The sequence below is a fragment of the Rhinopithecus roxellana genome, chromosome 13, assembly GCF_007565055.1.
Source record: "Rhinopithecus roxellana isolate Shanxi Qingling chromosome 13, ASM756505v1, whole genome shotgun sequence".
Lineage (NCBI taxonomy): Eukaryota > Metazoa > Chordata > Mammalia > Primates > Cercopithecidae > Rhinopithecus > Rhinopithecus roxellana.
In genome coordinates this window covers 27727155-27743286 of record NC_044561.1, presented here as the reverse complement: position 1 = coordinate 27743286, position 16132 = coordinate 27727155, and the positions used below count along the sequence as shown (strand labels likewise).

At 50.7% G+C, this 16132-nt stretch overlaps 1 protein-coding gene and 1 pseudogene across 2 annotated transcripts in view; one reads left to right on the top strand and one right to left on the bottom strand.

Moving 5' to 3' along the window:
- TBC1D22A (TBC1 domain family member 22A) overlaps positions 1-16132 on the top strand; it is a 424627-nt gene that overhangs the window by 361840 nt on the left and 46655 nt on the right. Inside the window, exon 12 of one of the 2 annotated variants that reach the window (XM_030914234.1) lies at positions 4061-4156. The exons of the other annotated variant lie outside the window; for it this stretch is intronic. Coding sequence (XP_030770094.1) covers positions 4061-4156 — 96 coding nt within the window. The remainder of the gene's footprint in view (positions 1-4060; positions 4157-16132) is intronic. 2 annotated transcript variants of the gene reach the window in all.
- LOC104655959 lies at positions 5532-6007 on the bottom strand (annotated as a pseudogene).

Below are 16132 nucleotides of genomic sequence, written 5' to 3'. Positions count from 1 at the left end.
AACCAAGATCATGCCATTGCACTCCAACCTGGGCAACAAGAATGAAACTCCATCTCAAAACAAACAACAAAGGAACTTCCATACCTTTTACCATATACAAAAATTAACTCAAAGTGGAGTATAGATCTAAAGTAAAATTTAAAACTATAAACCTTCCAGAAGAAAACCTTTGTGCCCTTGAGTTAGGCAGTGATTTTTTTAGATAAGACACCAACAGCATGATCTGTAAAAGAACGAAGTACTAGGTTGAGCCTCATCAAAATTTGAAACCCATGATTTGGCCTGGCGTGGTGGCTCATGCCTGTAATCCCAACACTTTGGGAGGCCAAAGCGGTGGATCATGGTCAGGAGATCGAGACCATCCTGGCTGACACGGTGAAACCCCATCTCTACTAAAAATATAAAAAATTAGCCGGGCGTGGTGGCGGGTGCCTGTAGTCCCAGCTCTTTGGGAGGCTGAGGCAGGAGAATGGTGTGAACCTGGGAGGCAGAGGTTGCAGTGAGCCAAGATCCCACCACTGCACTCCAGCCTGGGCGACAGAGCGATACTCTGTCTCAAAAACAACAACAAAAAACCCATGATCTTCAAAAGTCACTGTTAAGAGGATGAAAAGAGAAGGCACGGGGAGAAAACATTTGCAAAGCATGTATTTGATAAAAGATTTATATCAAAACTAGTGGCAGGTTTTTAAAAGGTAAACATACTCCTACCATATGATCCAGCTGTTCTACTCCTAAGTATTTTTCCAAGCAAAATGAAAGCCTATGTCCATTCAAAGATGAGTATACAAATGTTCATGGCATCTCTCTGCATAGTAGCTCCAAACTAGAAACAATTCAGTCCTTCAGCAGATGAATGGATGAACAAACTGTGGTATATCCATGCAGTGGGTGCTGCTTAGCGTTGATAGAAATGAGTGATTGGTATGTGCAACGTCACGGGTGAATCTAAGGTAATCACCCTATGTGGAAAAGCTAGACCAAAACCAAATGTGTATTATAGGATTCCCTTTATTTGAAAGTGTTGGAAATGTAAGCTAATGTGTAGTGACACAAGGAAGTTGGTGATTGGGACTGGGAGGGCTCGAAGGGAGGATTTACAAATGGGCACAAAGAAACCTTTGGAGCCATAGATATGTCCACTACCTTGGTTGTGATGGTGTTTACCCAGGTGTATGAATATATCAAAACATATCAAATTGTAAACTTGAAGTATGCAAAGTTTTTTTTGTTTTTTTTTTTAATGAGATGGAGTCTCACTCTGTCACCCAGGCTGGAGTGCAGTGGCGCAATCTTGGCTTACTGCAAGCTCCGCCTCCTGGGTTCACGCCATTCTCCTGCCTCAACCTCCCAAGTAGCTGGGACTACAGGCGCCCACCACCACACCTGGCTAATTTTTTGTATTTTTAGTAGAGTCGGGATTTCACCGTGTTAGCCAGGATGGTCTCAATCTCCTGACCTTGTGATCCACCCGCCTCGGCTTCCCAAAGTGCTGGGATTACAGGCGTGAGCTACCGCGCCCGGCCTGAAATATGTAAAATTTATTATGTAACAGTTATACCTCAGGAGAGCTGTTTAAAATACAATACCCAACAAAAACTGATACATAGTTGTAGTCAATTAGACTCCTTCCTCCCCACTAGAGACTTCAGAGCAAAAGCCCTGTGTGAGGTTAGAGGTCATAAGTATTTATACTGTTCAGTACACCAGGAAGAGAAAACAATTGTGCATTTGTATGCTCCTGATAACATAACTTCCAAACACAGAAAACAAAGATTGGCAGAACCATAAGGAGAAAGACATAAACTGACTCTCATAATGGGAGTTTTGAAGCATACCTGTCAGTTATTGATAGATTATAAGTAGACGGAAAAAAAAAAAACCACAGGATTTATAGGAAACTTGAACCAACGCTCTTGATGAACTTTATTTAGTGGACATGTGCAGGGTACTGTATCCAAGAACTCTAGAATATACACCCTCTTCATGTTCTCTGGTCTGGCCCCAGCTTGCTGGTCATTCCTGTGGGTGGTTTAGTCCTTGGTGTTTATTTCTGTCCCGAATCACTGGCCACTCTCTGGTCTTTGTGTCCGTGTACCTCCCTTTCCTCTCCACCTGGATCCCCAAGTATCTTAAACTTGGTAGTTCCACAGAACAACTCACGGCCTTCCCACCAAAACACTGTCTCCTACAGCCTTTTCCACAAACCTTTCCCCATCTTAGGAACTGGCAACTTCACCCTTCCAGCTGTGGAGGCTCAAATTGTCAGAGTGGCCGTTGGTTCCTTTCTCTCCTACCCAGATCTCTCATACGCGTTGGTGTATTTTTTCTGTTAAACCTTCAAAATACATCTCCAATGGGTCTTCCCACAAGCTTCCCTGCTCCCCCTTGGCCCGAGTCACTAGCCCTTCTTGAATTCTGACTACCGTGGTCCCCTAACCTGTCTCCTGGTTCTCCTGGTTCTGCCTCTCCCCACCCTGCCTCGTGCCATCCGTTGTCAGCGTGACAGTCGGAGGGATGCTTCTGAAGCCTGTGTTGTTCCCTGCTCAGAGCCCTGAGGATCTATACCCCACACGTGCCTGCCGTCGCTTGCCTTTGCTCGCCTCGTTCTGCCGTAGCTGTGCTGGTCTCCTCGCTGTTTCTGGAACGTGCCAGGCAGCCTCTAACCACAGGGTCTCTGTGCTTCCTGTAGCTTTTACCTGGAATGTTTCTCTGTCATGTGTCTAAATGCCTTTTCTGGCCAGGGGCAGTGGCTCACACCTGTGATCCCAGCACTTTGGGACGCTGAGGCGAGTGGATCACCCGAGATCAGGAGTTCAAGGCCAGCCTGGCCAACATGGTGAAACCCCACTACTAAAAATACAAAAATTAGTCTGGCATGGTGGCGTGCAGCTGTAATCCCAGCTGTTCAGGAGGCTGAGACAGGAACATTGCTTGAACCCGGGCGGCAGAGGTTGCAGTGAGCCGAGATGATGCTACTACCCTCCAGCCTGGGCGACAGAGCGAAATTCCATCTCAGTGAAGAAAGTAATAATAATAATAAACGCCTTTTCTCTCTTTGAATGTTTGCTTGTCTGTCACCTTAGGTGACCATTTTACTGAAGTGGCATCCCCCACTTCACAGACAAACCCCCTTGCTATTCCTCATCCCAGTCTTTGCCTTGTTTTCTCCATAGCACATCACCATCAAATGCACCGTGCGTTTGATTTGTTTACTTACTGAACCATTGACGGTGGTCCTACAGATGTTGCATGGGCAAGGCAGAAAAGTGAAGGTGGTACCCCAAGAACTGGAGTTTTGGGAACCCTCAGTCTTTGCAGTTGACTGTGTATGCTTGAACTCATACCACAGCCCCAAGGTCTGCATGCCCCGAGCCTCAGTGTGGGAGGGTCTCTGGGAGCTGACAGTGGTCCTGGGTTTCCGGGATGAGTAAGGGGTAGCTACCTCAAGAAGAGGGAGCAGGGGAGGCACGTTTGAATGACAGTGAGGAGAGAGAGACATGGGTGGTGATTTGAGGGGTGTAAGTCGTGTCCTTCCACATCTGGCTTGCCATCAGCATCACTTCCCTGTTCGTTTCCCAGGGAGACCCGGACCAGGTTGTGGTCCTGGGCCCAGTGCCTGATCTCCGGCTTGACTGGGCCTGGCCTGGGCTCAGCCTTGTTTCCTCATCTGTGGAGTGGGAGGAGGCCTCCCTCACATGCCGTTGTGAGGAGCACACTGTGCCTGGCACAGCACCAGCGCACGTTGAATTTGTCTCTTACGCTTTTTGGCTATTGTCTGTGCAAGAGAGGAGAGTGAACAACTGCCTCTGAGGCTGCCGGAAGCTTGGTCTGCTATTCACTTGCTGCTTATCAGCCTGCTGGTACTTAAAGAGAAAATGGTGTTTGTTTAATGAGCTGACAATTTTGAAATTAAGGCATTAAGTAAAAGTACGTCAACACAAGCTTTGGTTTTCTCTGAACCCTGAGTAGATAAACCCTGACTGTCACAGATAACCTTGCAGTGATGTTCATGGATCACACTTTACAGTTTCTCTCTTGGTTATTTTTTCTCTTTTAGTCTGAACCAGAGGGCTTTTCTCATTTCCACTTGTACGTGTGCGCTGCTTTTCTCGTGAGATGGAGGAAGGAAATACTAGAAGAAAAAGATTTTCAAGTAAGTAAATGCCCTTTCAAAAGAACCCGAGTTTGAATTTCTACTAGGAGAGAGGTTTATTAAATTTTAGTTCACAGGGTTATTTGTGGAAGAGTTTTGAGAAGCACTGCCTGCGTTTTGCCGCTGACCTCCCGCTGGTTGAAAGCTCGTCTAGCTGAGAAGACGAGCCTGGCAGTGGTCATGTGGTCATGGCAGTGGAAATGCTGCCCAAGTTATGAGTTATTTGATGTGACTGTGTGACAAGCTCCCCGCAGAACCTCCCCTGGGCCAGCGTGCCCCTCAGCAGCGCGACCCCTGCAGGGTGTGGCACGTGACCTCTGGTCCCTGGAACCCTCTTCACAGCACCTGGACTGTGATGCTTTAGGGACAGGGCTGGGCAAGAAATCACACAGCCTGAGGTCCCTTCCAGCCAGGCCACTGGGAGTTGTGTGACTGAGGACACACTGTTTAACCTCACTAAGCTTGTCCCTGGCAACTTAGTTGGAGAGCCCTCCTTGCACCCCACTCATCAGAGGCACACCCTCCTGGGCCCCGTACTCTACCTGTGGGACTCCCTGTGGACTAGTGTCCAGCCCCTGACCCACCCCACATGTTCCTCTGTGAGGCGTCCTGAGCACCCTGTGGACTGTTGGCCCCTTCACGGGGTGATACCCAGTGTTCTCCGAGGTGCTGACTGGGAAGTCCTGCCCAGTATTCACCCAGCAGAGGGCTCTGGGTGCAGCAAGGAAGACCCCAGCAGTGGGAACCAGACAGACTCTGCACCAGCCAGCTGGGGTCAGCCACGCTTCACCACTCTGCCTTCTCGAGGCCCTCGTCTCTCAACTAACGGGACGGTCCTACGTCCCCAGGGCAGTGCTCTACACAGCTGGCAGCCTTTTGTTCCCCAGCTCTGTGCTCGTCAGTGGCTCCAAGCATCCCTGCTCTTTCTGAGGGCCTTGGGAGGAGCCAGGGAGGCCCTGCTGCCCCACTTCATCTCAGTTCCAGGAGAGACCAGACAGGTGAGGGTCGTGCTGAGGCCTGGAGCTGTCAACAGGGCCTGGCCTAGCAGATGGAACCCAGCCCAGGTGTTCATGGATGGAGCCCTAAACCAGAACTGAGCCATGTCCTGTGCCCGTTCTGACCGGCTGGGGGTATAGTTTAAGCACCTGATGTCGGCATTACTGGGATCTTTTGCTGATTAATAAGCACGACACTGTAAAATTAGAAAATAAGCTATCCCAGAAAATCTTCATTTATCCATTTTACTCCCGAGTCTAAACCTCTCAGTTTGGCTTCCCAGGGGACGAGGGGTCCAACTGCCAACCCCCCTGCAGGCCGCCCTATCCCCGCCGGCCCTCATCCTCGCCAGCTTCCCCTCCTTGGAGCCCCACTGCCCTCACCCTGGGCTTGGCTGAGAGGAGGCCGCCCACACGGGATCGACTGTGCTCTGCCAGCGTCCAGGAAGTGCCCACCAGAAGTGGGAATGCCTCGTGAGGTTGGAAACTCCACCACCCGCCAGGAGCTGGGACCGTTGTTGTTTTTAATTTTAAAGTAAGCAAGCTGCTCAAACAGTGGGGACGGCAGTTGGCAGAGTCATTTTTCTAAGTAGAAAAAGCAGTTAATTTTATGTGAGCAGAGTGTGGCACCTCCATGAAGTCAGGAACCTTCTCTGAGGGGCCTCGGCAGCTGAGAGGTCTGTAAGTGTCTCTGATCAGTGAGTGCGCCACTGCCTGATGCTGATGCGTGGACAGCCTCGTTGGGAGAGGCAGCTTCCTTCAGCATGGTGGCTGCCTGCCCCAGGAGGCTGGCGAAGGCGGTGAGGAGGCGGCAGAGCGACATCTTGGAAGGCTGAGGCTGTTGCTCTGGAAGCATGCTCCGGGCAGTCTGCAGCCACCTGGCCCTGGGCCCTGCGTCTCTGTGGGAGCCCCAGCTGCTGGTTGGGCTGCATGGGAAGGACCAGCGGGTGCCAGCCCAAGCTGCCCAGCCTGGGAGCCTTCACCTTTGTCCCCTTTGGCTCTGGGACTGAGTTCTGTGCGTCTGCCAGCTGCTCAGTGGGGAAGCCAAACACACACAGGTATGCATAGTGCCCAGGGTGAGGGGCTCAGTCTGGCTTTGTGACCCTGGGCTTCACAGCCTCAGCTGGTCTGTTCATTCCTTCACTGAATGCCCCTGGAACCCTTGCTGTGTGCCAGGCCCTGTGCTGTCAGATTCTGCCCGCGAGGGGCAGGGCACGTTGGGAGGGGCAGGTACATGAAGGGACTGCTCTGTGGGGGTCAGCAGGTGAGCAGGGACCAGGGAATAGAAGTGATAGATGGGGGAGAGGGGAGCCGGTGGGGGAGAAAAGCAAAGAGAAGATGGGGTGGCCTTCCCGTAACAGTGGATTTGTAACAGCCTGCTCTGCAACGTGAAGTGATTTGGTGAACTCAGCACCGAGGGTGGGTTGGCAGCTAGAACATAAGCAGCCATGGGCAATACAAATGAAGAGACGAACAGGGATGGGGCAGGATGGTGCACAGAGGAAGCAGGAACAATCGTGTCCTCGGACTTAGAGAAGAAAACACTGGGCAGAGCAGGGAGAGTCCCCCCACACCGTGGGATCCAGCAGGGAGAGTCACCCCACACCGTGGGATCCAGCAGGGAGAGTCCCCCCACACCGTGGCATCGCAGGGGGAGTCACCCCACACCATGGCGTCAAGCAGAGAGAGTCACTCCACACTGTGGTATTCTCCCAGCAAGGATCTGGCAGCGGCTGCAGGAGTGAGGAAGGCAGGATGCTCCTGGGAGCACAAGCGCCCAGCGCCAACTCTGTCAGAAGCCTCCTTGTAGAGGCCATGATCTGTGCACTTTCCGGTCTTTGTATTAAACTTGAATTTAAAACTGTATAAAACATACAAAGACATTTAATGGAGCAACCATAGGAGTAAAGTTTAAGCATATTTAGTTGGATTAAAAATAAGGTGGGGGCTGGGCACAGTGGCTCTCGCCTGTAATCCCAGCACTTTGGTAAGCTGACCAAACCTTTGTCTCTACTAAAAATACAATTAGCCAGGCATGCTGGTGGGCACCTATAATCCCAGCTACTGGGGAAGCTGAGGCAAGAGAATTGCTTGAACCTGGGAGGCAGAGGTTGCAGTGAGCCAAGATGGCACCACTGCACTCCAGCTGGGGCGACAGAGCAAGACTCCGTCTCATAAATAAATAAATAAATAAATAAGGAGGATTGTGAATCTGAATGGCATAAAAAAGGAGTAGTTTAGGAGTTCTGGGTGGAATTTGTACCAACAAAGAATGCGTCTTCTTTCTAAGTATTTATGGAATACTTACAAAAAGTAATCACTCAACCTAGACCATAAATATTTCCAAAATAAGAAAACAGCAATGACATAAACTTTGTTCACTGAGCATAATCCTTTAAAATTAGATCCTAATAAAGTTAAAACGACAAAACGAAGCATTTGGATGTTAAAGAACCCCCTTCAAAATAATGTGGGTCAAGATGGAAATCACCCTGTAATTACAGAAGGATATTCAAAAGCACAAGGAATGTACCAGTGCTGGGCTTGCAAACAGGTTCAAAGATGTGATGCTTTCATGATTTAAAAACATTAAAACAAGTGAACTAAGCCTTTAACCAAGAAGTTAAAAATAGAAAAATAAAGACAACTTATGATAAAGACAATAAAAGAATGAATGAGTAAAAGCAGACAAATACATTCGAAGACAGGATTTTTATGTAGAATTCCTAAGTACATCTTAGAGGGGCAGTTGAAAATGCTAGTGAAATAGGCAGACCTCCAGTAAGGAGGACCAAGATAGATGGGTGAAAACGTAGTCCTCCTCTGTGTTAGAAAAGAGGAATTCACACACACACACTTTAAAAATGCTACATTTGCCTCAAGCTTTAAAAAAAGCCCAACCTGGCCAGGTGCAGTGGCTCATGCCTGTAATCCCAGCACTTTGGGAGGCCCAGGCGGGTGGATCACGAGGTCAGGAGGTGGAGATCATCCTGGCCACCATGGTGAAACCCAGTTTCTACTAAAAATACAAAAATTAGCTGGGCGTGGTGGTGCATGCCTGTAATCCCAGCTACTCGGGAGGCTGAGGCAGGGTAATTGCTTGAACCAGGGAGGCAGAGGTTGTAGTGAATTGAGATCGTTCTACTGTGCTCCAGCCTGGTGACAGAGCAGGACTCCATCTCAAAAAACAAACAAACAAACAAACAAAAAACTTGTATAGACTTATAATTTGGGAGTAAATCCAAACATCGCCAAAAGTCATGGTTTTAAATGTGATTCTAAGGCCAGAAAATGTCTTCCTAGTGAGTTTGTTCACAGTTTCAAAAAACCTTACGCTGTGTGACCTGCCCTGCCGGAGAGAAGCAGCAGGCTTGGCCCTGTGTCTCACAGAGCTGGCTGCCGGACACGTGGCTCCCAGTGCCCTGTCTCAGCTGAATCATCGGTGACTTCTGTGCAGGACCCCACATCTGCCAGTTTCTCCCTCCACATATATGGAGTGTCTTAGTCCATTCCTGCTGTTATAACAAAATACCTTAGACTGGGTAATGTATAAGCAATAGAAATGTGTTTCTCACCGTTTTGGAGACTGGAAGTTCAAAATCAAGGCGCCGGCCTCTGGTGTCTGTCCAGGGCGCCTCGTTACTGCATCCTCACATGGTGGAAGGCAGGAGGGCAAGAGGGCTGGGTGCTCCCATCAGCCTCCTTCACGGCACCCATCTCATTCATGAGGCCCGCCTTCATCAATATTATAAAATAAAAAATATCCCATAAAAATACCACCGGAACATAGCCATGCTCCGGGATGCCAGCCTAGAGTTAGCCTCAGAGATCAGGCCAGTACACCTGTAACTCTGTCCGGCTTACACGATTAGTGAAAGTATCCCATCAGTAAACCAGAGGCCCTCAATCACATCTTAAGAGATTCAGTAGCTTTTCCTGAGTTTAATGAATAGAAAACTCTACCCTTAAGTAGAACTAAAATAATACTTTATTAACATGCTAAAGAACATTTTAAATCAACCACCACTGGTACCTAGGGAAATGCTAGAGACAGCGCCACTGAGATCAGTACTATTCTTCTGTTTCTGTAATGTGATGAACAAACGTTCAGCAAAGGCTCTCCCCATACAATGTGCATGCACACACACACGCACACACAACGTGGATATTAACAAAATGCTTTTTAAGTTCCTGGACTCTTCAGAGGACTAAGCCAGCCCTAGAACTAGTGTTTGCCCTGAAGGCATCTGCTGCTTCGTGCTCTGGGGCCAGCTCCCCGGTGTAAACAGCCTGGCAGGGGGCAGGGGAGAAGGCCTGGGGCTGGGGCAGGTGGATGTGAGTCAGAGACCCTTTGCCTAAGTCAGGACCCCTGAACCCAAGCAAGTGAACCAGGACGGACAGACAGAATGGCCTTCGTAGGTTCATTCTTGCCTGACGCTTAGCTCTGAAGGGAAGAGGAATAAAAGCAAGTCTCCTCTGAAAGTTCGTGGCCCCAGCCCACCTTCTCACTCGTTTAGGGCTAGAATTTACATTACTTTTATGTCTGAAAAACCCAATGCTAATAAGTTAACTTAATATGGCCAGAGAGCCCCAGATGCCTAGCCCAAGAAAACGCCAGTTCACTCTAGAGTGGCCCATTTTAAGCACAGCATAGAAGTTGTAAATATCCGTGTACCAGAAACATCGTAAACCAAATTCAAAGGCAGTTGACAAGGTTCTTCGTTCACAACATAGCTTATTCCCTTAATATACAAAGAACTCACACAAATAACTAACAAAAAGAAAATGTCCTCATAGAAAATGGATGAGGACAATCAGAGCAGTCAGAAACCCACACGAGAATTTATGTAGCTATCCAGAAAATGTAAGTGTTTCTTCCAATCATTAGTAAAGAATCGAAACTGGAAACAAATGCTCTCTGAAATAAGCACTACTTTTAGCGAGGGCCCTCCTGGAAGTGGATGAAGTTGGCGTAAAGCAGGCATGCTCTTTCATTCTGACGAGGGGTGTGGTACAGAACCTTTCCGGAGAACTATTCATAATTTATATCAAGAGCCTTTCCTCGATCCCGTAATTCTCCTTGTTTATAATTATGGAAAAACAAATTGGCAGCAGCCTGCATATCCAGCGGTCGGGGTACAGTTACCTAAATTATGGTACATGACTGGTTATAATGTTTCATAACTACCAAAAATTGTATCTTCAGGTAATATTTACTGAAACGAGAAAATGTCTTCAGCGCATTTCTATGTGGAGGAAAAGCATGACCTGAAATGATACATATTGGCATATGTAATACAGATAAAAACAACCCCAGATTTGCTTCTGTTCCACGCATGGACAGAAAGACCGAACAGAAACAAACCATGGTGCTAGCCTGACTTCGTTTTCATTAGTAGAGTTATGGATATTTTATTTTCTTCTTTGAAGTTTGTTTGTTTGTTTTGTTTGTTTTGTATTTTGCATGTTCTTTTCAATATGTGTCAACATGGTTTTCTTACTAGGGTTAATTCCCACGTTAAGGGTGGTTGTGGGAGTTCGACCGCTTTGGGAGGTTCACGGCTTGGAGCTGGTGCTCAGAATGCTGGGCTCTGGGTTCTCTGCCCTTGTTCTAGGATGCTCCACCGCGCCCGCCCTTCAGGTGTCCCGCCGTGTCCATCCCTCAGGTTTCCCCCAGCTGGCTGACATGCACACATGCAAACACATCACTCGCACAGAGCACACAGGCCCATGGCCTTCAAGGCAAGAGGCGTGCCCTGCTTGTCTGGTGGAGACTTAGTTACCATATGCTTCCCTGGTAACACATGAGGGGCACTGGGGACGAGAGTGTGAGAGGGTCACAGGGGCTGTGGGAAGAGAGAGGTGGGTGGACTCTGCAGGTCACCCCAGCTCCCAGACTGCACAAAGTGCCGTCGAGGCTGGCTGTGCATTCCCTTTGGCTCAGCCACCATGATGAGGTTTCCTGAATTACCCAGTCCTGCCCATAGATGACGTAAGGGCTGCATTTCATTCATGGGCCTGGGCTTCTTTCTAGGGTCCTCAGTGTCCCCATCACAGAGGAGGGGGTGGGTGTGGTCATTTCTGAATAACCTGCGAGGATCTGTGTGCACAGTGGGACCAAATTCCAGTCCATGACCTTTGAGACCCTCCGTGCTGGCCACCTGGTCCCCTGGGCCCAGCCCCTACTTGGAGGTGGTCTCAGCCCATGTATGGCCACCTGATGAGTCTGGAAGTCACCCACTGCCGCTAGGAGGGCGCCCTAAATGCTGCTGTCCTCAGACTTCAGGGATCTTTGCTAAGGAGACAAGCAATAAAGACATCACAGGTTCTCTTGGGTGTCTGTGATTTACAAAGTAGGAAAGACAGCAGCAGCAAAAGCCCTGTGCTCTGCAGAGACCCAGGCGGGCTTCACTGCGCAGATGCAGCAGCGGGGCCTCCCTCCTCACCCGTCCCCTGGCCTCGGAAGCTGGTGCCAGGGTGTGCTCAGCCTCTCTGGCTGCAGACCCCTGGAGTCCCTTTCATTTGCTTCAAGAGAGGCCTCCAAGCAAATGCTCCTTAGCTCGAGCCTTGGCTTATTTGGACTTTGGGGTCTCAGGGTAATTAAAGGTTGCTTTAAAGATCAATGGCAGCTTTAGAATTATACCTGGAAGGAGGCAGAGAGAAGACGGGGTTTGCACATGGAGATTTATCATTTCTAGTTTTTTCTTACCTGAGAGAACCACATTATTAATGACGATGAGGTCTCAGCCCCTCCAGGAGGATGAGGGGTGTTCCTATGAGATTCCGTCTGCCAAGACTTTGGGGCAGATGAGTGGAATCGCTTGGCTTTACTCCTGGCCACCCAGCCCCTCCCTTTGGCCTGGAAACAGAGAGCACCAGCTGCTTCCTGGGTGACGCTTTCTCCATTCTCTCCAGGAAGGTGTAGATTCCTGCTGGAGGCCCCTCACCTGTGAAGCCCCCTTGTTGTGCTTACTGGGGGCTTCGAGCCATGGTTTTGCATCCAGCACAGCACCTGGCGCGTGGTAGGAATGGAAGGGGTGATTGCTGGCCGGCAGGATGACTTTGTACACACCAGTCCTAACTGGCGTGCTTTTCTGCATGCTTTCATTTGGGGTTCCAGCGTCCTTCTGGGCCAATCCATTGCTGCCTTGAGTTACTGGTAAACTCACACCCAGGACCTAGTTAATGAGTCCGTCAGGACTCAGCCTGCCTGTCGGCTCACAGAATGGCCCGTGGCAGTGAGCCATGTCTCTGTCAGATGGGACTGATCTTGCAATGGTGAGTAGCCTTCGACAGGCTTCATACAGGTCTCTTTCATCCTGTGTTCACTGGAAGCAGCAAATGTCATGAAATGCCAAAGTAAAGATCGTTGTCTCTGTCTCTATTGTTTCAAGACATTTTAAAGACAAAATTGAGTCAATTGAAAAGTAATCCCTTCAGTGAATTGTGCCTTTGTGTGCGGGTTGCTGCGTGTGTGAAAGTGTGGGGTTTACAGGGTCATGTGTGCTGTGAGATCAGGTTTGTGTTGCTGTGTGGAGTGTGTGTGGCCATGTGGTATTAGCTCTTTAGACCATTCTTAAACAGAAGTTCTTGGGGGCCCACACTCCGGCCTCCCATGTTCTGATGCAACAGCACGAAACTGAGGAAAGAGGACACCATTCACAACAGCTAGGCACGTGGCAGGTCCATGGTGGGTGCGCTTACTGCTGGATGAGGCCTCCCCGAAGAGGGGTCCTTGTGTGGGAGCGGCAGAGAGAGAAGGGGACTATCGGGTCAGTGGGGGAGGGCACGCCTGAGCTGAGTATTTGCATCCCTGCTGCAGGAACCGCAGGGTAAGTGCACGGAGGCTGGGGATGGGGTGGTGCTGTGCAGGGTTCAGAGGGAAGGGCGCCATGGGAGCTGGGACCTGGGCTTAGCTGCGAGGAGGGAGCAGAGCTTTCATTGTGGGAAAGCTGTGGAAGAGGACAGCAAACCCCTGAGTGAAGCAGAACTGGGAGCCGCCTGGAGGACAGGCTACCCATGCCAGGTTCTCGAGCCAGCCTAGGGGCACATGTCCTGGGAGGCACTGGGGCCTTGTCTCTTCTTGACCTGGGCCTAGGATGGGCATGCAGGTGGAAGCTCTATGGGGAGGGGACCTGCCTGTGCCTCTGTGCATGTCATTTTTGGAGCTAAAACATGCCTGATGTGGAGTTGGCAAATCAACTGGGTACGGGATGCTGCCGTCTCAGCCACAGGTGGCACTGAGGGGCATGGAGGAGGCGAGCTGGTCCCAGAGGCAGGGCTTGCGGAGTGGGCCACAGGGTGAGGGGGATAGACAGGAGCTCCTAGCCTGCAGGAGCGGCAGGCCTTCAGGAGCAGTGAGGGGTCTGCGGGGGAAGCAGGCGATGAGTTTGGGCTCCACTGAGGTCCGCCAGTCTGAGCACAGCTGGGGTGCAGGACGCTGAGGCAGCAGTGCTGGCCACAGGGCCATTGGGAGGACAGGCGGGCAGAGGCCTGGAGGGGACAGAGAAGGACAAAGATGGCGCCTGCAGAGGTTGGGCCAGGCGGGAGCAGGGACACAGAGACTGAAGGAGCGTGGGTGGGACAAGCTCTGTAAAGGAGAGAGGGGCAGGGACCTGCAGAGGGTTGCGGGGGAGGCAGCCTTCATGCTGAGGGTGAGCACGGGGACCGGGTGTGGCCAGCATAGTGACCACACTCCTGCCCCAGGCCCATGGGGCAGGGCCCTGCAGAGACCCAGGTGAGGGGTGACATCTCAGTCCCATCAAGTCCCCAGGCTCCGGCAAGGTCTGCTGCCAGCATGGCCAAACGCACCCCCGCGGGTTCCTCCCTACACTTCTGGGAAGGCGACCGTCCCCAGAGAGGCCACTGGGTTCCCAGTGTCTTCCAGAATACTTTTGCTTGTTCCCCGGGGTGGGGCTTTCTCAGAAGCTGGCACAGCTAAGAGGCGTGCCCTGGAGACCCAGGGGAGCAGGAAGGCCTGACACACCCAGAGCATCTTCTGTTCCTAGTCCTCACACGGTGACACCAGCAGGTAACTTTTTTATACTTCAAAAAATGGGCCCTCCTTAGTAAATTATACCTCTCGTTACGATAATGCAGTAGAATTGGAAGGTTCAGGTCGTTTCTGGGTAAAGTGGGGTTTGGGCTGCAGAGTTGAATAGCTTTCTTCCTGGAGTAAATGATGAAAGGTTGGGAAGATGGAGTGTGAGTTAAGATGAAGGAACAGGATTGTTGGGAGAGACTCTGGGATGACTTGCAGGGATCTTTAAGTCTAAAACAAGTAATGAGATCTTTTTCTTTGTGGCTCAATTAAGGCAAGAGAAGTTTGGGCCACTCTGCAAGAACTTGCCAGCATATCTTTGATATCCTTTACTGAGGGCTCCCTACTGGCTGCTGTGGAGAGGGACCCGCACGCGGCAGGCCAACCCCAGCCTGAGCCCAGCTGGGGCTCCTGGAGCAGCTGACGTCGGACATCCCGGGATGGTTGAGTAGAAGTGATTCTCCTGGTGTCCAGAGAGTCAGTTGCCAGAGGGCAGTGCCCACTCAGAGCACGTGGGAACACAAAGGAAGGTGACGATGTTTTTTGTTGTTGTTGTTTGGTTGGTTTTTTTGAGACAGAGTCTCGCTCTGTCAGCCAGACTGGAGGGCAGTGGCACAATCTCGGCTCACTGCAACCTCCACCTCCCAGGTTCAAGTGATTCTCCTGCCTCAGCCTCCCGAGTAGCTGGGACTACAGGCGCACGCTACCACACCCAGCTAACTTTTGAATTTTTAGTGGAGACGGAGTTTCACCATGTTGGCCAGGCTGGTCTCGAACTCCTGACCTCAGGTAATCCACCTGCCTCGGCCTCCCAAAGTGCTGGGATTACAAGCGTGAGCCACTGTGCCTGGCCAGGTGATGATGTTTTTAAGAAAGATGGAGCCTTTTCAGGCCAGCAGAAGACAGGGACTCCATGATCCCCTTCCCCCCGTTCCTGAGCCCTGTCCTGTAAAACAGTATCGGAGGCGGCCCACACCTCCCTCTTGTAACTGGGTGGAGGCCAGCATGCGGCCAGAGGTAGGTGGGCCCGCCGGGGGCCCACAGGATCTGGTCTCTGCATCCTGGTGGGTGGGCGGCTCTCCCTGTCCACTTGCCATCTGCTCACTGAGTGCCTCTCGCTCTAGCGGCTCAGGCCCTCCAGTGAGGGCGGAGGGAGTGACCCCTGGCACTAGCTCCTCTAGGAAGCGGCAGGCTGGAGGCCTCAAGGCCTGGCAGGGGATCACCTCCTGGGATGGGAAGGCATGTCAAGGGCAGGGTGGCCCTTTTGCCTTAACTCTACCGGGTGTGCCCGGGAAAATCCCTCCACCGACCCAGAAGGGTGGGCAGGACTGTGAGTGGGAAGAGTTCTGGAACGTCTCTGAACATCTCGTCCAGAAAGGGGAGATGGCGGCGTCTGCTCACGGCACTCCTAGGGCTGCTGGAGGGTCAGGTGAGATGATGGACAGAGGAGGGGCTCAGAGCTACCAGTTTTTCATATGCATAGGCACAAGTGCACACAATACACACAATATATACATACACACGTGTGCACGCACACCCACCCACCCTCGGGGTCTCAGGAAACCAGGCAGGGGAAAAATTAATCCTGGTCTTTTTTGATCCCTGGAAAACAAACCCTTTCTGTCTTTGCAAATGGAAAGTTCTTGGTTAGTGATAAAGAAAACTACTCCTTGCCTCATGTGGAGCTGGCTTCGATTTTTTTTCTTTTTTGTAGTTTTTTTTTTTCTTTCTTTCTTTTTTTCTGATATAGAGCCTCACTCTGTTGCCCAGGCTGAAGTGCGCTGATGCGATCTTGGCTCACTGCAGCCTCTGCCTACCGGGTTCAAGTGATTCTCCTGCCTCAGCCTCTCTAGTAGCTGGGATTACAAGTGTGTGCCACCATGCCCAGCTGATTTTGTAAAATATTTTTAGTAAAGATGGGGTTTTGCCATGTTGGCCAGG